This window comes from Musa acuminata, chromosome BXJ2-6 (genome assembly GCF_036884655.1).
Source record: "Musa acuminata AAA Group cultivar baxijiao chromosome BXJ2-6, Cavendish_Baxijiao_AAA, whole genome shotgun sequence".
In the NCBI taxonomy this organism is placed as follows: Eukaryota; Viridiplantae; Streptophyta; class Magnoliopsida; order Zingiberales; family Musaceae; genus Musa; species Musa acuminata.
In genome coordinates this window covers 9,736,166-9,757,830 of record NC_088343.1, presented here as the reverse complement: position 1 = coordinate 9,757,830, position 21,665 = coordinate 9,736,166, and the positions used below count along the sequence as shown (strand labels likewise).

Sequence of the window (21,665 nt, the reverse complement as noted above, 5' to 3'; positions counted from 1 at the left end):
TATAGCGTCTTCGAACCCGGCTATTTGGACATACAGCGATGTGGGACTATTCACCGTCGAATGCTGATTTGGCACATAGATAGTGGTGATTAATATGCATACAAATATCGTGTGGTCTCCATGGATTGCTTCATCTACTATGCTACCACAAGAGCCAGATTGCCTATAAAACACATACACAAATACGTATTGCGACAATAGTATCATTAACATATTCCTTTCTCAACCACATTACTTTCACGAGTACCCATTATAAAATTAAGGATCTACAATATACAGATGTAGTATTAAGACCAAATCATATAGAAACAACAACACCAATGAGTGTTCCCTCGAGATCTAAAAAATAGGAACAAAAAAGAGAGAAGGGGGGAGGCAATATAGGTTAAAAGACTCCCCATGTAGTCTCATCAAATCCTATGGGCATTCCATGTCTACATCATACTTCTGCAGTGATACAATTACATGTGACCAAATTGAGACATAGTGGAAGTATCAAAGAAAGTGTATGATCCACAAAAGGAAAAGCTTCAGAAGATCAACGGAGTCCATGGAGGAATCCAATCACTAATAGTACATGAACTGCTGTGCCGCACTAATATTTTGGAACCCGCCATCGTAGATAGCCTGGCTGGCACCAGCAGCCATTCCCAGTGCAGCTTGCTTGAGAGCAACCTGACCCTGAGCATGCATCAATGCCTGGTTGCCGCCCATCTTGCTCAACACCAAAGAGCCATCGTGACCAAGGAGGTCAGTTGCGGAGAGTTCGGGGAATGGAGCAGCTGTGGGTGGAGGCAGCGGTGTTGAGGCCGTCCCAAGTGGCGTTGGTTTGCTGCCCCAAGAACACTGCAACAGAAGCAAATAAATGCACTAAGTACTCAACATATGTATATCTGTAGTAAAATTGCAAAAAGTATCCTTTGGATCGAAGGAATAAACACAAAGTTCAATTCGATTACAAAATTTTATTGGTCTAGCAAAACAAGAGTTCCAATGGTTGTGCAAAAAACACATGAAATTCACATACCAAAGTAGCAATCAAGATTAAAGCATTCAACGTTCCTCATCTTCATTATGGCTACGAGTGAAGGTTTTGATGATCGTGTGTAATGCATTGTTTGGACGTTACGGTGTGTGCGGAACAAGATACTTGGAGGCTATAAAGCATGGACACCTCAAAATACACATGTTTCTGCCATATTTGTTCCAAACACTGGCAACTGCAAGTACCCAGTGCCTTTTTCCTTCTTTCATTCACTATACAATCTACACAGACGATGACTTTTGAATTCATTATATGGCATACACAGAAGATACATCCAACAGAAGATTTATGGTCATTCGTCAAATAAGGAGGCAGGTCAGCTGAGTCACAAGTCTAGTTGGCCAATGAATAGGCAGGTAATCTGGGTTGCAAGTTAATCATTAAATACATCTCATGCCAGCTGAGAGCTTAGTTTAACATTCTTCTTCACAACAGTAAAGCTCAACACTTGTAGATACAAGTTCATCTCCTAAAGAAATCAACATTCAGTGGGCCCAGGCTTGCAGAAAAGATCAGCACAAGTTTTCTCAATAAAAGCTATGTATAAATACCATCCAAATAGTAAATGAATGTAGCTCAATATGAAGATTAAAAAAAAAATTAATGCAATGAAACAGGTCCATATCAAGCCAAAATATTGGAGACAACCAATAGTTCTGAATCTTCTGATGACATAAAAGATTATAAAATATCTGAAGCACTTACTAGCCAAATCCAGACATATATCTCAGTAAATGAGCTTTAGAATTCTGAGTAAGTTTACCAAATAATCCAAACTTTACCTTAATTGGTTTTCCACAAAAGATTCGACCATTCCCCATTTGAATAGCCAAAGCAGCTTCAGAATGGTCACTGTATCTCACAAAACCAAACCCTTTATCATGTTGTATACGAACATCCTCAATCACTCCAGCACCCAGGGCATGGAAATAGCGGTGGAGATCAACCTGTGTAACCTGCCATTTTACGCACTTCGACAACTCAGAACAAAATAAGACCTCGACAACAACCAATGCAACTTGTAAAGAAAATTAGCTAAATCCAGTAAAATAAACTGAAGCAAGAACAAGATATCTATCAAAAAATTAATCTATGTTTGTAACTTGTTGCATATGAATTAGATATTGATATGGGAGCAGATTCAAACTTCCGAAAAACAAATACTGACATATTGGCTTGGCAAGCAACAATAGTTCACAAGAAAGAAAAACAGGAGGCAGGGAGAGGGTGGAGCTTCACCTCATGTGCAAGGTTACCCACATAGACAGTTGTATATTGTGGGTTATTCTCTGGACTATCATCATTTGTGTTTTCCTGGCCGTCATCTGCAAACAAAAAATAGTTGTGGCCCAGAAATCAAATTGTTATACCAGAAAAAAATTCTAGCAAATGTTCAATTATTTTGTTGAGTGATCATGTAATCGAAATTGCTCTAACTCAGGCAATTAAGCATCTAATTTAACAAAATTGAAGGTTCTAGAAGAGACTGATATGCCATCTAAATGAAAAACAAGCCACAACCAAATAGACATTAAAAATTAGCAGACGAGACAGTACAAAAGTAAGGTTCATTTCATCAACACCCCCCCCCCTCTCTCTCTCTCTCTCTCTCTTCCAAATTGAAATCATCACAAATTAGACAGATCAAAGTTAAAAAGACTATTATCTACAGATGCTAGATGTTTCGGCGTCTTTGTTCTTTATCAAGTATATAATATCTGATTTAACATTATGATTCCAACAAGGTCCAAAAAAGACCATAACCCCCTTAACATAGTTAGGTAAAATGGCACATATACACAAAAATCTGCCACATTATTCTCACGTGGCATAGCCAGGTGGAATGAAAAGTCATAATTCAAGGGAGAAGCTTGTCATTTTGCGGTCCAGAGATCCATTTCAAACGACTAGGTGACAGAGGTCAACTACAAGTGCATTAGGGATATATTCCAAAATTTTGAAGGCAAACCAGATGTCCACACTTTAGCAAGTGTATAGACTAAAGAGGATATGAGGCCTCAAGCTAGTGCTGCAAGGTAATTTACCTTTAAAGTACATTCCATATACATAACCACAAACTTTGTAATATTAAATCTTAAGCAAAAATGAAAGCCCATTCCACAATTAAGGTAGACAAACACCTGAATTAAAAACATGTTGAAGTGCGACGTTATGCAAAACAATTTAGTAATAACCTACTACTATGCTTCAAAATAGTCACAAATATTGCTCATGGAAACCGACAATCTATCCTACTAGAAAGCAGGTTAGCTTTTGAGAATAAGCAAATCAACATCAATGGAAGATTTACAAACATGATTGCCCAACATACAAGAACAGCGTATCCTACATTGCTATTGCACAAGTTGAAGATTTCACCCACCAGCAGATCCATTTGTTAGCTCCACCACACTCTTGGAGTCTGAATTTTGTTTGTCTTCATTAGAATTAGCTCCCTTTGTAGCCCAGTTACAACGGATTTGCCGACTGCCAAGCCACTTACCTATGAAATGTCAGCATAAGATTATTCAACTCTACTATCAGAGCTTAAAGAAGACAAACAAATATCATGATTTAAACCATAGCACTCTTCTTGTTTTATAAATCATAATGTATATACACATTGATACCCATTAATCTGAACATATGTAACATGTGCAATAATCAACAGTTACAAGACTCAAATTGCTAGTGTCCAAAGCAACCAGTAAAATAAACCTGACTCAAGTAGGTAGCCTGAGGCATATGTTAATTCATACCTCGCTAGAAAAGGTATGACCAGAAATTCATACAAGAAACTTACCATTCAAGTCATTTATGGCACTTTGAGCATCCTGCAGAAAGAATAAGAAAAAAAAAAGGTTAAGCAAATATTTAAATAATTCCGATGACCCTACAGATGATTGTCAACACTGACCTGTTGATTCCGGAAAGAAACAAAACCAAACCCCCTTGAACGCCCAGTTTTTTGGTCCCACATGACTCTTGCATCTCTATAAAAATGGCCAAAACATGAGTCCATGTAATAACAAAGGTGTACATAAAATTTCACATAAACATTAAGGCAGGAAAAAAAAAGTAACTTACTAAGGTGTTACACAATCTAATCACAAAAGGCACCAATACTAAATAAAAATTAATAAAATTCAGACACAAGGATATTATATAAAGCAAGGTCATTAAAGCTTACGAGCAGCTCTGATACACAGAGAAGCATGCAAACAAAGTGGCATCTGTGACCTCGGGACTAAGATCACCAACAAAGATGTTGTACTGCCCTATATATGCCAAAATAAGAAGTCATCATGAAGTCAATGATTTGCAGAATAGTACAAGCCAGTCCAAAATGCACTACAGCACAAACACTGCAACATAATTGTTCTAAAATTGGACCTGATGTGTCCTCTCTTTGACCACTGGCATATGCCCAATTAACCTTAATAGGTTGGCCAAACCTGCAAATGTATGCAGTGTAACCATGACAAACACTACTAGAAATGATAAAAGTAACAACAAAAGTTAAATTATCCAACTTACAGCTGCCTCCCGTTAAGTGTTACAATTGCAAGTGCAGCTGATCGGCGGTCATAATAATCCACAAAACCAAAGGATGACTGCAATGTCAAAATCAGAATGATAAGCATATACAACAACAACAAAGCCACAAGTTCCAACCATTTGGGGTTGGCATATCATATCATAGTTAACAATACAACAATATTGTGTGTGTGCCGGCTAGAAATTTAACAATATACCATGGATTAAACATCTGCCGGCTAGAAATTAAACTGTATTGTGTGTGTGTGCCTAGTATGATGTTGGTGCCATTTCAGTCAAATTGGGAAATGGTACAACATTTGTAACCAAAAAGGCAAATCTTGGGGAATGCTTTATTCCTGCAAAGGTACTAGGATTGTTAAAGAAAACTCTGGGCCGATCAGATTAATTAAAGTATGGAAACCACTATATGTATGCAAATGGCAGATCAAATTCTGCTATAAGATTAAATGTGCAATATTTTTCAACTTGTAAGCTGCTACAGACATATAATGCAGGCAGGCAGAAGAACATCATTTTGACATCAAACGTTATCAAAATGAGAATTGTAAACACAAAAAACACCCAGAACCAACCAGCATCATGTTCTCCCCCGTAGAAATGGTCATCCAATACAAAAAGAAGGTCTAATTAAAAGACTTTTTCCCTCCTTCTTAGTAAAATATTTTTATTCAAAGCTACACAACTTGGTAGGGACGAAGGAGAGGATAACAAATAATAAGACATTTTATAATATGCACAAGATAATTTAGAAAAAAAGATCAGTCTCCTGATAATTCCTAATATCACCATAGTTAGTACGTATTACCATTAGTAAAATAACCAAAATATTAAGGGCCTTTTGAAACCAATTTAAAAACAATGTATTATGAAGCTGCATATATCTAATGATTCTAATATATTAACACCAATGTTAATACTGAAATCAAAATACAAAGAATCACAGCACTTCCACTAAATAGCAGGAGTAACTGACCTTCTCTTTCCTAATAAGCTTGCATCCCTCAACAAGACCAGTACTTTGGAAAACTTCTTGAAGAAGGGGTTCAGTAACTTGAAGATGAACATTGCCTACGTACCTGCATTTTCATAGAAGAATAATGCAGGAAAAAAATTAAAAATAAATCACCATATGAAGACAATCAAAACAACAATTGCAACGACAGATTTTCAGCATCTTTATCACACGGCCAATTGTAGTGATTCAGGGCTCTGGCAGTCTAAATTCACATAAACGAAACATTTTAAAAAACAACTTGAACAAAACCAGCCTCATGGTTATGAATATACAGTATATAACAGAAGGTTGGATTCAAGATGATAATGAAAATCCGCATAACTACAATAACAAAACAAATTAAAAGAGAAATGGAAACCCCCACTATGCACAAATATATATATATATATATATATATATATATGTATATATATATATATATATATATGTATATATATATATATATATATGTATATATATATATATATATATGTATATATATATATATGTATATATGTATATATATATGTATATATATGTATATATGTATATATATGTATATATGTATATATATATATATACATATGTATATATATACATACATATATACATATGTATATATACATGTATGTATATACACATATATACATATATATACACATATATATACACATATATATATAACTATGCATAGAGGCACCAACGTGTAGGCAAAAAGGGAAAAAATACAGGAAAAGCGAAGAGAAATCCCTAGTGACACTCACACACTGCGACATGTGCTTGGATCAAACCCAGGAGGCAGATTCCCACTTAGAATAGGCTCTATCTGCAAAATAGAAGTGTAAATGAAAAGGAAAATAAAAATAGCCCCCATAAACAAATAAAACTAAAGCAATCCTAAGCCTATTACATGACTATGATATCTCAGAAAATTCCATCGAAAACAAGCTAAGGTAGATCAGAAAGAAGTAAAACCAAGTCCTAACAACAATCTCCAAATGCTACCTCACAATTAAGTTTGCACAATAAGAAGAACCAAATTTGTATAGTAGGGATCTGTACAGAACTCTACTCACTAACCTACAACAAAGCGATTTCGAAATATAAAGTCAGCCAAAGGAAGAAAAAAGTTTAAGATGAGTGGCAAGGCTAACTGAAACTGGTAAAGTGATAGATTCTTGAAGTATCGCTTGAACATCATAATCGAGCTCTTCGCTAATAACTTTCCCAAAAAACCCTACTGAATCTCTAAGAAAAAGGCTTTAAAAACTTGATACAATTTTCTGGAACAAATTCAAGAAGGGACAACCTCCAAAAAGAATCAAGAAAGAAAACCAAGCAACAGCTACTTAACGATGATAAGAAGATTGATTAAAGGTGTATAAGCCCAGAACTAGCCATTGCTAGGTTCAATCAACAACGACGAAAGCCATCGGAGCAATCCCAAGAATAAAAAAAATTAAAATTTCAGACAAGTGTAAAAGAAATAGAGTTAAAGAAAACGACCACGAAATCCCTGACTTTTAAATTGCCGCATAAACTTACTAAGAAGCCGCAGAGGAGGAAACAACAAACAACATAAAAAACTTCAATTTCGTAACCCGACTATAAGAAACCCTAGTTTCGCGATCCAACACCAAAGAACCCTGACTTCCACCATAAAATACACATCACCCACAAGAAACAAACAGAAAATAAAACCTTGATCGAGGAACAGAAACTACGAACTACCACAAAAATGAGATTTTCAAGAGTCCGCGAACGATTCGACAAAGGGTAGTCGCGGGAGGCGAGTGGGAGGAGACCTGAGGAGCAGCCAAGAGGCCAGGGTGCGGGTAGAGGGACTGCTGCTGCTGCTGGAGTAGGAGGGCTTGCTGCATCAAAGCCTGCTGCTGCTGCTTGAGCCTCAGCTGCTGCATCGTTGTTCGCGCTAGGGTTCTCACGCACCACTCCGGCTCAGAGCGATCGAATCGGGAAAAAGGATTAGGGTCTACGAGGGAAACAAAAGAAAGACAATAAGCGGTGAAAACCCTGGAAATCGAGTGGGGAACAGTGAAGAAGAACGAACCGGGGAAGGGACCGAGGGCTCCAGAAGCGGGGAGAGAGTGTGACAGAAATTTGGGGAAGCGATCGGTTGTTCGTGACGTGTGTCGTGATTTAACATGTGGAAATCGAACGGAGCCCAATTACACTTTGGGTTGGGCTTCGAATCAATTGGTCACCGCGCCCACTTATTATATTATATAACGATAATTTAAATATTTTTTATTTAGATTTTAATTTCTAATTATACAACGATAATAAGGTTTAATCGTTCACGTACTCGATCTGATTATTTTATTTATTTATTTATTTTACATATAGATTCCCGGCAGCCTATTGACATGAAATCAAATTAATTACATTGCAATTTTAACAATAACATAAAAGATAGCCTATGATTGTATATTGTGTCATTTCCTCGAAGGATTCATACGTCTGAAATTAATAACCACATGAAAAATGATTGGTTTTTATTTATAAGATAATTTCTACTTGAAATGTATATTTTAGGATGATTTTCTCAGTTTCGGTATAGCGGATGGTATATCAGTTTATCATCCAGTGTCAACAAAAAAAATATTTGTTGATGTTTGAAACTTTGCTCTGATCTATGCTTGCTTCAATCAGATGTTCTACAGGTTAAGGTGCCAGTGAAGCTGATTGAATTTTGCAGCAAAGGTTGATCCGATATGGTTTGATCAATATTTACTCCCATTTGAACATCGAAAAAAGGATCAAGGATTGGAAAGCTGATTGATCCGATACAGTTTGATCAATATTTAGCCTAATCAACAAACTGTTCTTTAAATCAGCTACACATACTAACTGAGAAATAAGAGATCGGCATAAACATTAAATTGAGAGAAACCTTCTACGCTTTCATCTACATGAATCAACAGATGAGTGTAGACAGGAAACGTTGCCTGTTCATCAGAATCATTTCAGTCATCATCATCAGTTAACAAACTTACATGTCAAACAGCACAGGTGGGAACCGAGTGGAATATGGAACTTCCAAGTCTTTGATGAATTACGATAGGAAAGAGCAGTATCACAGACACGAGTTTCAAACTTTATCAAGCACAAATAGATAAGGTAAAGGGAGAGAAAGGGGCTTTATGTCATCGTTCCGAAACGAACCGCGATAAAAGATGCGGATGAGATGATTTCAGCATACCAAAATGGTAATGAATATGACCGAGGAGGATGGGGCGTGCTGTCAATCCAGATCAAGGAACTCCATTCTTTTTCTCATAGAGCCTTTCAGATCTGTGGCATCCCTTTCTGCTCTTTGAGCCTGTTAAAAGTATATAATGATGCAGTCATTAAATAAGACCTCAAACATACTGCTTCCAAAAAATCATATAAAAGGCTACGTGCTTTTCCAATATGTAACACTAGTATAAACTACTAGCCAAATATGTCCTGATTATCTTGACCATACTGGGTGGTCCCTAACTAATCGGCCCAAGAAATGTACTGCAGGAAACAGTCACAAGAAATGCTCTCTTGCGAGCTCCCCGTAGAAGGTACCAGGACTGTGCACGTGAAGTTTATCCAAATTGTCCGATAGAGCAGAAGCTGTAATAAGATATACCCATATCGAGCAAGTTCTGAGTGTGAAAAAACCGAGACAAATAAATGAGCTGTCCCTACAGTTTGCCATGATCACATTGCTTGCAAAAACCCAAAAAATCTACTCCTAATCAAGCAACTGAAGTGAAGAAACTAAAGCACCAGAAGGTATAATGCAATATAGATCACATGATAGGTGAGATAGGGTGTCTCAAATGATTTTATGAAGAAATACCAGAATGAAAGCCGATGTTATGCTAAAACAGCCATAAAGAAGGAAAAAAAAAAACCAATCTGGCCTGATTAGACTCACATCTGAATTCTTAGTTCCCATTATGCAAACAGCAGAAACAATGCTATGGCATGCATAGACAACAAGACATGGGATAAACAAGAACATCAGAGACGATCAAGAATGACAGTCATAATTTTCATTCCTGCCTTCATTTTAATATGAATATTTAAATTACTACTAAGATTATCTAAAGAATAATGATGGACATGGAAAAAAAAACAAATACAGGGGAAAATAAAATGAAATGTTGTACTGGGCTCGACTTAAACAGTAATTTGACCCAACTTAGACTCTATCAGACTCAAACATTATTTAGACCCAGACGCATGCCTGCTTGACTATGAACTGCATCAAGGTGAAGCACATAAAGTTAACAGGAAAAAGATAATACATGTATGCACAATACACACACACATAAATTAATGATATATAATGCAGAAGCTTCTGAAATCGGCACATGTGAAAGTTCAATGATGCTTTCAGAAATATTTGAAAGAATACAAGATCATAAGTTTGTTTTAACTAAGTGATAGCGCTCACCCTTCTAATCTCTGACTCTGAAACACATATCATGTGGGCTGGAAGCTCCTCCCTCTCTGAGTCCTTTAGGAATATGACAAAATGGCATCAGCAGTCCAACAAATAAACAGTCAATTAAGCAACAACGAGACATCAATACCATTTCTCCTATTAAGACAACATTCTCCCCACGAATGACATAGAGACCAAGAGGAATATCACAATACAGATCTCCTACAATTACTCGCTCACAAGCACCTTGAAGAACCACATTTGCTGTAAACAATAACGACTAACAGTAATAAAAATATTGTATCGTGAGAGCAAAAGCAACATGCTTTACAAAGAAAGGATAGATGAAATACCAAACTGGTCAAAAGAACAAAGAATACCCAGAAGCTTTCGCCCATCACGTAATAATACAAGAAGCTTTTCTGTGAAAAAAAGCAAACAGCAGTCAGAAACTTGTTTTAAACAAATAGCCAGAAGCCTGAGGCAGGTTAATCATTGTACTTAAAAATGACTTAGCAATATGGATTATACAAAAAGAAACAGAAGAAAAGACGCTATTGCATGACCTGTCTAATCCGAAAGATGTACGCAAAGAAAAATATTTGAACTGTCCAAGCAACAAATATCGCTCACGAAGCAGCTAGGAGTGGAAAGACTGCTTATTTGTTTAATTACGAGAGAGCATAAAGTAGTTCATAATGACACTGAAGCCTTAAGGAAAGGAAGGTTATTTTTTCCCATGATTGCTTGCAATTGAATACAGGATAGAAATAGTCAACCTTACAGATTATACCAAAAAAATAGTCCATCAATGTTTTTGTGCATGTCCTCCAAAAACATCAGTTAGTGACATAGGAACTTCAAATAACCAAGTATGCCATAGAAATTGTATCGAGATGCACTGTCTAGAAGCAAATGGAGTATCTCATGGATCATGGAAACAAGAGTTGCATTTGGACTACTGTTTAATTATCTGATTCTTTTAGAGCGTAAAACAAGATATGCTGAGAAAGAGAAAAATAATTAACTTAAAAGGGATAATTTGCTCCCATTGTGCTTGCCATCTGCAAAGGTCACATTGATATTGCTAATTATTGCTAACTCAATATATCATCTGAGATTATTGCAAATTCAATATATCATCTGAGATTGCATAACTTTAGCACCAATATCCAGAATCAAATTCACCCTAAATTTAATGCAAAGTGAGAGAAAATTCTTTGCAGATACATTTAATCTAAAAGAACCAGTACTCCATCAACCCTGTTCGTTAGAAAATATAATATATTCATAATACATTGAAACAAGCCCCATTGACCAAAATTTCACTACCAATATTGCCAAAGAGAAAGGAATACAAAATAATGTGCAGCGGTAACATTCCCAGGGCATTTGTTAGATCATATGAACCCATGTCCTTCTTAAAGATAACCACAATCAGATGATCAAAGAAAAATGTCTTACATAGGATATTTCTAACAGATCAAACGAAATAAAATATGAAAGAAAACAATGTAAATACAATAGGAGACAACAAAATTGGAACTTTCACCGTAAGCATCAGTGAACAAATAGAACAGATGTAGAAAAAATTCAGAACGAAAAAGCCAAGATATTGTCACTAATCCATTACCAAAGATCTATTCAACTTGCAAAGGAGAAATTGAAACGATAAGACTGGCTACAGAGGAAGAGAGCAAGAAAAAGAAGAAGGCAATGACAAGCTCACTATCAAGATAGCTTGCAAGGGAGGTGGAGAACAAGATATCTTCTGGTCCCGCCCACGACATTGCGCCCCAAACCTTTAGGCCTGTCAAACGATCACCCAAATGTCCCCTAAAACTTTCACAAATAGCGTCGGCAGCCCAAATTCAGGACCGCCACACCACCCCCAGCCTAACAGTCCGTGTCTTCCCCCGAATCTCCTTGAGAAGAACGCGATCTTTCGGAACCCTAGAGTCGTTCAACCCGAACCCACCGGCAGCCACCAGTTGCGTCCGAGTCGGAGATCCAATTCCCAGTCCCGAAAATCCGAATCCCTAGCCGGAAAAGCGACGCCGTTTTTCCTCCTCAGAGGTAAAGATCGAAAGAACTGAGAAAGAAAAATCAGGAACGGATGGATAATTTCCTCTTTCCGGTGGCCTAATTTCTAGCGAGGATTAGGGTTTTTATCGCCTCCGATCGGTGGATCGGGCCCTGCATCTATTGACTGTATTGCGTGGGTTTCCCGTCGGGAGCGGAAATCGAGTCACCGATGGAATCAGACTAACAGTTGACTCTGTCACCAGTAGTGGAGGACCGCAGCGGATCGTCGGAGGGGCGGGATCAAATGTCACGGATCGAGCAGCGTGCGCGTATTTGAAGCCACGTTTACCTGACACTTTGATTGCAGACAAAGACGATGCGGTTCCGAGTCCACAAATAAGCACTAATTGTGCGCCCCCCTGGACTCCCGAGGACATCGGCAGGCTCTGTGGACCCCAAGAGTCGAGTGCAGTGTACGCGGCTCCAAACGACGCTCCATTTGCTGTGGGAATCCCGTGAAGCTCTATGGCGTCATATATTCGTTAAATGTATTAATCTATTTACAACGTGAATCTAATTTGTACAGGATTTCTTGCTCCCAGTTTTCCTGTGGGAAACCGAATCAATCATCAGATGTATCCCTCTCATACGATAAGTAACCTAAGACAGAAGCGTGACAAGAAGCTCAAGCTTGCTGAGCTTGATTAGACGCAGCGTTCATGATTCAAGCTTAAATTTTGACGCTAAGTTCATAATAAATTCAATTGAACGTGAACCTAATCTGAATTGATTAGACTCGACTCAACTCTGAAATCAGAATTCGCATCAGGACACGCATCAGAAGATTAAACGCCTCCCGTTTGGAGCCTTCGCTATTCTTTTATCACTGTAAAAGGCCAGAGGTCACAATGATTGAAGCTTCTTGGCTTAGCTACCAGTAAGGATACAGGATCATAAAGATAGCCGCATGTACAAAGAACAAAGTAAAAGGAGGAGAAAAGATGAGGCTCTAAGGTGCTTAAGCTTACATTGCAGAGAACTTCTGGTTCTGCTCTGTGCCTCCTTTCCTTGCCGTTTCAGTTTGAGCTCATCTTTCTTGGTCTCGTTCCCCTATCATCCACAGGGAATTAAATGGGATTGCAACCAGAGGAGTCGGCACTGGAGATCAGAGAAAGATTGTGTCGGGATCTTACCGAGACTCTCTAGATAGATTGGTCTCTAGATCTCTAGAACAATAAGTTCTATAACTGGAGGCAAGCAGAATTTTCTTGTCAGTGTTACCTTGGGCATGCTATCAGAATGCACTAACGCATGAATGAAACATCTTACACTCAGAATCGGTCTTAACCCATTTATACTGATCTTTCCTTTTGTCCTCTTCCTGCATCTTCTCAGTGGGTTTATTCGCCAAGTACTTCTTTGCTGGTGCCAGAGCAGAGCTTCGAGGGTAAATCTTCTTGGTCAGAATTGCCCTCAAAACCTGTCAATCCAATATAACGGGAAAAGAAGGTTAGACTTGCACAGGCATTGGAAGATGATTCAAAGGAATTTTCCGTACCTTATCAATTCTCGGCTCAGGAATTGGATCCTTCAAGTTCCGAGGCGGCGCAAAACCACCTCCACATACAAACAACTTCTTGAAAAGAAATGAGAGTGATTCCTTCTTAATCGCGGTGCGGTTGCTCAACAAAGCATCTCTCACTTTAGATAGTATGATCTTGGTACTGGGAGAGAGATCGCCAAGATTCTCCAGTTTCCTGTCAACTTCCAAGCTCGATGGGCGATTAAGGAACCAATTCAGTAGCAGATTAGCCCGATCTGCTTCAGCGATCTCTGGTGCACTGGTGCTAGAATTCGGCTTTCGAGTCAGTAGCTTGACTAGCTCTACCAGGAATCTGTTCACTTCTTCCATTTCCATGGTGAAATCAGGCAGATCTTCTGAAGCTTGCAGGTTTTCCGAGGATTCAGGTCTTTGTGGGTCTTCTTCTTTGATGTCTCTGTTGCCTAATGTCCCGATTGCCAACAACGCCTGCGGCCAGTCCCGGAATTCTTCTTTAGAAATAACAGGGATTGAAGTACCTAAATACAGAGTAAAAGACACCAGTTATAGCAGAGCTCCATGCACAGGCAATCAAAAATATTTCATATAAGAATTATGATACGGAGGCCGTAGTTTTAGTTACTAAGAGTGGACGACGAGGCATAAATGTCAAAACAACATGATATCCTATTGTCCGGATGACACTGAAAGCATCACTTACAAGAAGCAGAACTCAAAGCAGCAGCACATCGCTTATGCTCCTGTCTCCCACTGAACTTGGTTTGCACCCAGCTCAAGATCTGAAGCCAATACAAGCCAAAGGTTTAATCTAAAATTTGACAGCAATATGAAACTAGGAACTGCCATCTGAAGCTTTCAGACTTTCCACCAAGTGCGGGCAATCTTACCCTCATGGTTCCCACCAAAAAAATAAAGCGTGAGCGAGAGATTGTACTACAGATGGAGCGAAGAATCAGGAACAGCTCTCATGATCCTTAGCAAAATGGACGAAGAAGGTATGCATAACGAAATCTTATACAGGTGAAGATATCGGACTGCATTGCTGAAGGTGTCTGCAGCATCCTCGTTCCTTTTGTACCGCTGGGATGCTCTTGAAGCAGGTATTATTTGAGAATAATAAAAAGGAACCATACACGTGACTGCTCGAACCTTCCTTCGGCCAATAGGAGCAGTGGAAAAAGTGCTGCGGAAACACAGCCATATTCTATTGATCAAAGGGCACTAGTTACTGCGATTCAAGTCTCTAGTCGGCTTTTGCAACTGTTCTGTAAGGAATCGGGGCCCTTATTCATCAAATAATCTAAGGAACACTAGCACTACTCAAGAGTTAATGCAGTTAACTACATGGCAGGCGTTATATTTCCTGTAGCACTCACTGATCTCTTTCATGCGGCAATTGCTTCTCTGCACTACTATTCTCTTGGATTCCAGAGTTGGAAGCCCATTTAAATCTCATCTACTGTTAACCTTGTATTGATCTGATTAACACAACTCATGCACACGAATAATAACAGCAGTAAAATAACTAGTAATAGGACATAGCTTTTGCTAGTAGTTAAACAACCAAAACGACATAATAATAGATCTGTCCTCTCAAAGACAACTACTCTCCTGTCTCATGACTCTAGTGCCCTGGGAAAATACCTACGTGCATAATAGCAAGTGGCATTGCGCTATAAAAGGTAGAGACCAAGAACTTAATAATGGAGTGCCGAACAAGCCAAGACGGGCAGCGCAAAAGGGCAGTGTGGAGGAGAAACATCCAAGTGTGCGTGGAGGAGACACCCTACCGGCCAAATTTAATCTACCTTCATGGCTAGATCCCTATACTTCTCCCTCCTACACCATGCGCGTGATTCACAGCTCAGAGACATCATCAACTTGATGAAGACCTGGTGATGCCTACCTGGCAGCATTTGCCGACCTCAAAGATGCCTGAGGAAAGGATACAAAGAAATGGATTTGACAACAAACACTGGCTCGTGGCCGTAACAGGTCTCACCTCAATACAAAAGCAAGCAGTTGGATTCTCCTAGTGCTTGGGCCGCCTGAGAGATGCCATAGTAGAGGTGAATAATGGTTATGAATTTACCATGGTTGGATCCAATTTCTTAGCATGCAAAACTGGATGTATAAAAGGAAAGCCCCAAACTTGTCTTATTAACATTTTCTCCAATGAAACACAATGTGACGTATTGATCAAAATTTGTATCGAAAAGAGTTACAACGTCCGGAACATATTTCTTGGAACCCAGAAAGAAAAGCAAAGATAATCGGAGCAAATATTATGAACAAAAAACCTCAAGTAATAAGCCATAGTGCAGCAAAGTATACTTGTTCCAATATAATCAACTAAACTGAAGACCAAATAAATTCTTATAGAAAATTCTTCTGCACCCATTGGCTAAGATTGGTTCTAGGTAACCGGGCCACACTGACAGTCCCAGTCCACACCAGATATCTTGCACTCCATTAGAAACCTATTAGAACATTGAAATAACTCAAATGACAATGAACAGTTTTACTCACATATAACGTAACTTTCTAATGGTTCTGCTTTGTTCCTGTCACTCTCATGGCCGTTCCTATCCTGATTGTGGATTGCATTGTTTGCTTTCTATTTTTTTATTAATAATAAATACCTTCTGTCTACTCTACTGGTCCAATATATTTAAAAACATGTTATCCAAGACCGAGTTCATATTCATCTACAGGTTCATCACAGGCCAAACTAGAAAGAAATCTAGTCAGTGAGCACACCATCAAGCGTAAAGAGATGGATGCACCTCTTTTCCCCTGTTTTGATGATTCTTTTGTCGACGATGGATACTAATCTTCCTCGCCGCTCCAAAACAAATCCAGATATGGAGGTTAACGTTGAGTGATTGAACAATTGGATCGACCACATCACAGACCAACCGAAATTACAGGTGAAAGTGAGAGACAATTAGATCACAAGCAGGTCCATATCCCAAAAGCTCATTGGGTCAAGTACCTTTAATTTTCTGCACACCAGCTGGTACGAAGCCTCGCATCTCCTCTGGTGCGGTGTAACCAAGGTTCTTATTCTATTGGGTATCACGAGACATGGACCACATGCAGGCCCCCACTCGGCAGTGCAAGTGTCACGGCATAGTGGCGATGGCAGGATCTTGTGTCTGTCGGACACGACACGTGTGTCCAACGCAGTCGTAGAGAAATCATTATTAGCAACGCACTCGATATCTATATCGAGATCTCCAGGGATTTAATTACTACCTCTTCGATCTGTGAGAACAAGTCTTACATTCCCTATGTGTTCTCCACATCCCCTACCCTGCATCGCATCAAGATCAAGCCACCGGTAATTCATACTGTACATCCTAATACCAATGCCAATAATTACAATAAACTATGTCGTTCTCCATCTCTTCACGTTACGCCCGCAATCCTCGAAGCCATAAACTAACAGGCAATGCATTTAGTTTGTCATATGATGGATGGATGCTTGAAATAGCGGTAACAACGGTAAGACTTGTTTTGTCATGGTGACGAGGTTTTGGCCACGATAGATGCAAGCACACTTAAAATAACTCTAAGAAAACAGAGGTGCCGTACCTGCAAAGCCTTTTCGACGAGGTTCCGAATCAATAAGGATGAACGACTGGGAGACGAAGCGTGGAAAGTTATCAATGATGTGATCCACACCTAAGAAGGCAGTCAATCGAAACATTGAGATAAAGATAAACAATACGTATGGAAGTTGCAAACACCAAAGTATTTGAAAGCAGTGTACAATTCATCAGAGGTAACAGAGAGGATCAAAAGCATCATTAATGATATTCCTATATAAGAATTACATGCCAACAAAGTAGATATTGAATTTGCGACGCAGAGTGTAACTCACTAATGATAACAATTCACGGAGTTATGTAAATATTGAAGGAAGTAATTGTACCTATGTCAGAGATTAACAGCTCTGCTATGTGGTCCACTAAGACTACCCACAGTGTTGATTCCTCCAGTATCCCTCGAGATGGATATAGAATGTAGAAGAGAGAACTTCACCGGTAAGGTTGGATGCCAGCTACCGAAGTCGCACGTTTCCATGGTAGTTGGCAGATTTCTAGATTGACTGCAATAGCAACATGTGTGAATTCATTTGGTAGTCAAGCCCGTTACATGGGGTTGCAAATTTGCAGCAAACAGTGTCATAAAATTCACCAGCACTTTTGCAGTACACACTATAGAATGCCAAGGTACTGTCGATTGTTTTCCCTTCATTTGTTAAGTTTAGGCAAAAACCAAGGAACAGGGTGGCAGATAAGCCATATATAGAGCGAAAATGGTAGCATTATGTCGATGTTTATGTAAGTCCTATGAATGGCTAGTGACATCAACAAAGCTGGCACATATACTTTCACTAACAAAAAAAAATTGAATGATTTCTCAACTACCAAAGGTTTTGATACATAAAAGAGAGAAGTGTCTCTCAGAGGCAGAGCTGCTGGAATAATTAAGGGCAACAAGGTTACATGCCAGTTGGGTGATAACTTATGATCTCCTTGGTTAGAAGGTTTAGTTTAAATATCAGGCTCTCTCTTGTACTAACTTCATTAGAAAAAGCTCATCATAATTGTTTGTTTTCTACGTAGGTTCCATTGAAAGCTCATTCTAGGATTCTGGAGAACCTAAAAATACTGCAGCTACGAGCATATGCATGCACATAGGGCACAGGGTTGCAAATGGGAAACTGTATTGGTTTTTGGAATGATCCATCTAATCAATATTTTAATCTAAACATTTTGAATCTGAACTTGATCATTTTCATTTGGATGAACTTGGTCCGGATCAAAAAGTTACTTAAAATGTCTTTTTCATCAATCTAGGCTTATATATTGTATCAGACTAGTACTGATTGTGACCCTACTATTAATAAAATATAATTATCATGGACTAGATCCACAAGAGGGTTGCAATATTTAACAACATTATCTAATATCAAAAACTCATATCTTATGAAATCACTTAAAATCCACACCAAAATGCTAAGATTACATCGAAATATATCAGAACTTGAAAGTAAATAAAAGTAATATTGTCTAGTTCGGAAAAGGTTTGGGTCACATACTAATCATTTTTCATGTGATTTCATTCGCAATCTGCACGTGAACTATAACTCCTTATTTGATCCAAGTACGATTAAATGAATTAGTCTGGATGAAATTATTTGCTCCCAGGTTGGAATTGGAGCAGAATCAGGTCAACCTCTGCACCAAGAACAAACGCATTCTATAGTATTCGATGCAGTTCTTTATACTCGTCATTGGTTATCGAGTCTCCAACTTTTCTTCGTATAGAGAAGGATATTTTTCTGCTATTCCTAAATTACAACCCAAGGCAGGGAGGAATCCCCAAAAGTAGAGACTATCCGGAGTGATGACATTGAGTACATCCATCTAGTGTTAATAAACTAACTAATGGTGTCAAAAAGTTCACTTCTGATGAAGTGTCACAAAAATAGTATCAAGCATGTAGTCCTCTAGTCCTTTTTGAGGAAAGAAGCCCAATGATCATAGAATCAGAAAACTACAAAACCCAGAAGGATGGATTAAAGTTTTCTAAAAAAAGATTTTCAAAAAGCTTTAAGAATCAGAAAACTTTTAACCTTTAAACATTGGAAGAGATGCAAGCCTACCATCTTATTGGACTTTTGTAGGTGACACAAGTAAATCAAAGACAAGAAAAGAAGTTTCAAAACCCATCATAAGCTCACAATAATGAATAATTGGTGATCTTCCTCAGTGAAAACAAGCTTTTCTTATCTCAGATGCCACCAAATTGAGCAGTCAATGCAGTTGAGATCTAGCAGTTCCAGACACGCAGCAGTAGCAACAAAACCTACAATCGATGGAGCCACATAAAAGAAGCAAACTCTTGACATGTAAGCCTGCTTAGACTTAGGGTGCAAATTTGTGACAAATTAGAAGTACATATTCTTATGATTGTCAATATCTAGCACATCTCACTATATTACCTATTTAGATTGGATTTCCTATCCCAAACTTGTTCTTGGATTTAGTTACTGCTACAGAATGCCAATGGAAGTGTTTTCCTAAATAATAAAAACAGAAGTTTTCTAGCATATGCCTTCGTGGATTAATTTCCAGATGTAATGGTTCTTAACATAAATATTGAAATCTCTCCTCGTTTCTACAATGTTCTTACCAGAAAATGCAATTTCAACACTTTCATGCCTCTTTCAGGACTCCTATAGTAGTTTATTGTTCACCTTGATGGACTATGTACTGTGTAGTACTAATATGCCAAGTATCTTCTTTATCAGTCTACGATAAAGAATGTAACAAAGTAACTATGTTCCTTGTCAAATACTTTGATAATTTGGTTAGATGTTATTTTCAAACTATTGAAACTGACATGACATCTTTACTAATTTAGAATAGGTTCAAGAAGTATGAACATCTGCTTGGTTTGTTAAAGATGCATTATGCTTTGCTTGACGCACATGTTCATTATGCAAAATATCGAATCCTTTGAAAAATATATTTCCTTCTCTATGAAAAGATGACTTTCGGCTTTTCATCTAAATGGTGGTTAAAAGGAAACAAGAAGTAATGAGTTGGAAGACATGCTATCATAAGACAAACAGCACTTACAAAATCAATCAGCCAAGTATCAAAATCTTATGTCAACCTGTAAATCACCAATCGGATCAGAACTGTTCTGATTGGTGAAGTGAATTTGATGGCACCACATGTGTATCACGTTGCAGTGCAGCTAGTGCACGCGCGAGAACAATCGTCACTAAAAATCCGAAAAGAACTCCGCAATCAGATTTGTTTTTCGGAATAACCTAACCCATAAACGAAACGGCTCGATCCATCCAGTGATAGCTCCTTTATAAGATTCTAACAAATGAACTAATTGGTCAACCAGATTATATTCATAGGTAAGTTTCTGAGAGAATCGTACTTTTTCATGAAAAACACCTTTGAATCAGAAGAAAAATAGTGGGAAATCATTCAAGCATAACTCCAGATTCAACATAAACATCAATAAGTTGAATAAAAATTACGACGTACTGTGAATTATCTGAAGAAAGAAGCAACGAAACCCTAATTCGCTTACCAGACGCGGAGAATTTGGGGAAGAGGGATTCGAATCCAAAGCTTGTTTCGCCGGTGAACGACGAGCGGGAAAGCATTATATAGACGTTGTGTTGCCTCCTAAATGACTTATCTACCCCTACACCATAAAACCATTGACGATCAAATCCGTCCACTGAAGGATGATCAGGAGCCGTCTATTCAAAATCTGTGCACGGCAAAATGGTCGGCGATGCGGAGAAGAAAAGAATACGTTAACTGCAATCTTACTGCGGCACATGTTATATCTTTTTCGCGAATTCTATGCCACGTAAACCCACTGCTTTTCCACGTGGTCGCTTACGAAGGCCCTCCGAAGGTACTACCCATTCGTCCAAGCAACGGCATCAAACATTTCATGAAAAACGATCTTGACCGTTCGTTCTTCCGGATGCATGCGATCAGAGACGTCAGTCCAGCAGCCGGCTTGACGGCGGGAACAAACTAGTTTTGATCCATGTTTCCGTCCATGTTCTCGTACAAGTCTCTCTGGGTCCATCTGTGGTTTTCCCCTGCTTCGGTTTATGGCGTAGGAGTCGTCGATTTGGAGATCAACCAACTCTTGGTGGCCAAATCTACCGAGAGGTCAGTCCATGGATCCTTGTTTTGCTTATATGAATATTCATGCTAGGTTATGTCTCGCAACGAAGAGTTCACTCAACCTGATTCATGTATAGGTAAATGGGTAAAGATTGCAATTTTGATCCTCAGGCCGAGGAAAAATCTGTTCCTCAGAACAAAATCTGAACAAAGAATTAGTATTTTCGTACAAAAACCCTTTGGTTTGTCGTCTTGGGGGAGATTTAGTGTTAAAAGGAGCTCCAAGTGGTCATTGATTTAGCTTACCTACCGGATGAGTCCCTCTTGTTGAATCAAAACCTAGTCTTGCT

At 38.5% G+C, this 21,665-nt stretch overlaps 2 protein-coding genes across 10 annotated transcripts; both read right to left on the bottom strand.

The window, feature by feature from the left end:
• Positions 1–258: 258 nt before the first annotated feature.
• Positions 259–7,786, bottom strand: LOC103987571 (oligouridylate-binding protein 1). Its single transcript, XM_009405905.3, has 13 exons — positions 7,669–7,786; positions 7,406–7,590; positions 6,365–6,426; positions 5,580–5,682; positions 4,583–4,659; positions 4,439–4,500; positions 4,236–4,323; positions 3,963–4,038; positions 3,849–3,879; positions 3,429–3,548; positions 2,285–2,370; positions 1,828–2,001; positions 259–846 (listed from the first exon to the last, which is right to left on the bottom strand). Exons 2-13 carry the CDS (start codon positions 7,517–7,519, stop codon positions 568–570), a joined length of 1,272 nt encoding a protein of 423 aa, XP_009404180.2. The 5' UTR covers positions 7,520–7,590; positions 7,669–7,786; the 3' UTR covers positions 259–567.
• Positions 7,787–8,549: 763 nt separating this feature from the next.
• LOC103987570 (sm-like protein LSM1B) lies at positions 8,550–14,876 on the bottom strand. Of its 9 annotated transcripts, XR_010487661.1 has the most exons (9): positions 14,518–14,874; positions 14,331–14,409; positions 13,628–14,148; positions 13,399–13,549; positions 13,263–13,316; positions 13,098–13,179; positions 11,774–12,955; positions 10,425–10,466; positions 10,195–10,308 (listed from the first exon to the last, which is right to left on the bottom strand). XR_010487661.1 is itself a non-coding variant. In XM_065112345.1 (5 exons), the coding sequence occupies exons 1-5, from the start codon at positions 11,832–11,834 to the stop codon at positions 8,863–8,865; spliced, it is 360 nt and encodes a 119-aa protein (XP_064968417.1). In that variant the 5' UTR covers positions 11,835–12,905; the 3' UTR covers positions 8,550–8,862. The 9 variants fall into 9 exon arrangements, 2 of the variants coding, with proteins under 2 accessions (XP_064968417.1, XP_009404178.1); XR_010487660.1 differs by lacking the exon at positions 11,774–12,955 and having other exon boundaries at positions 10,398–10,466; XR_010487656.1 differs by having other exon boundaries at positions 13,098–13,549; positions 14,518–14,876.
• Positions 14,877–21,665: the final 6,789 nt, after the last annotated feature.

What these genes read in the sequence shown, in the direction of transcription:
- LOC103987571 (XM_009405905.3), bottom strand. Translation starts at nt 7,519, where the DNA reads ATGCAGCAGCTGAGGCTCAAGCAGCAGCAGCAGGCTTTGATGCAGCAA. An exon ending in TCAAAGAGAGGACACATCAG is followed by an intron (nt 4,324 to 4,438) that starts GTCCAATTTTAG and finishes TGGCATATATAG; the next exon opens with GGCAGTACAACATCTTTGTT. An exon ending in GCTAACAAATGGATCTGCTG is followed by an intron (nt 2,371 to 3,428) that starts GTGGGTGAAATC and finishes TTTTGTTTGCAG; the next exon opens with ATGACGGCCAGGAAAACACA.
- LOC103987570 (XM_009405903.3), bottom strand. Translation starts at nt 11,834, where the DNA reads ATGTCGTGGGCGGGACCAGAAGATATCTTGTTCTCCACCTCCCTTGCA. An exon ending in TTGTTCTTTTGACCAGTTTG is followed by an intron (nt 10,309 to 10,397) that starts GTATTTCATCTA and finishes TATTGTTTACAG; the next exon opens with CAAATGTGGTTCTTCAAGGT. An exon ending in CAGAGTCAGAGATTAGAAGG is followed by an intron (nt 8,941 to 10,053) that starts GTGAGCGCTATC and finishes TACTTTTAACAG; the next exon opens with GCTCAAAGAGCAGAAAGGGA.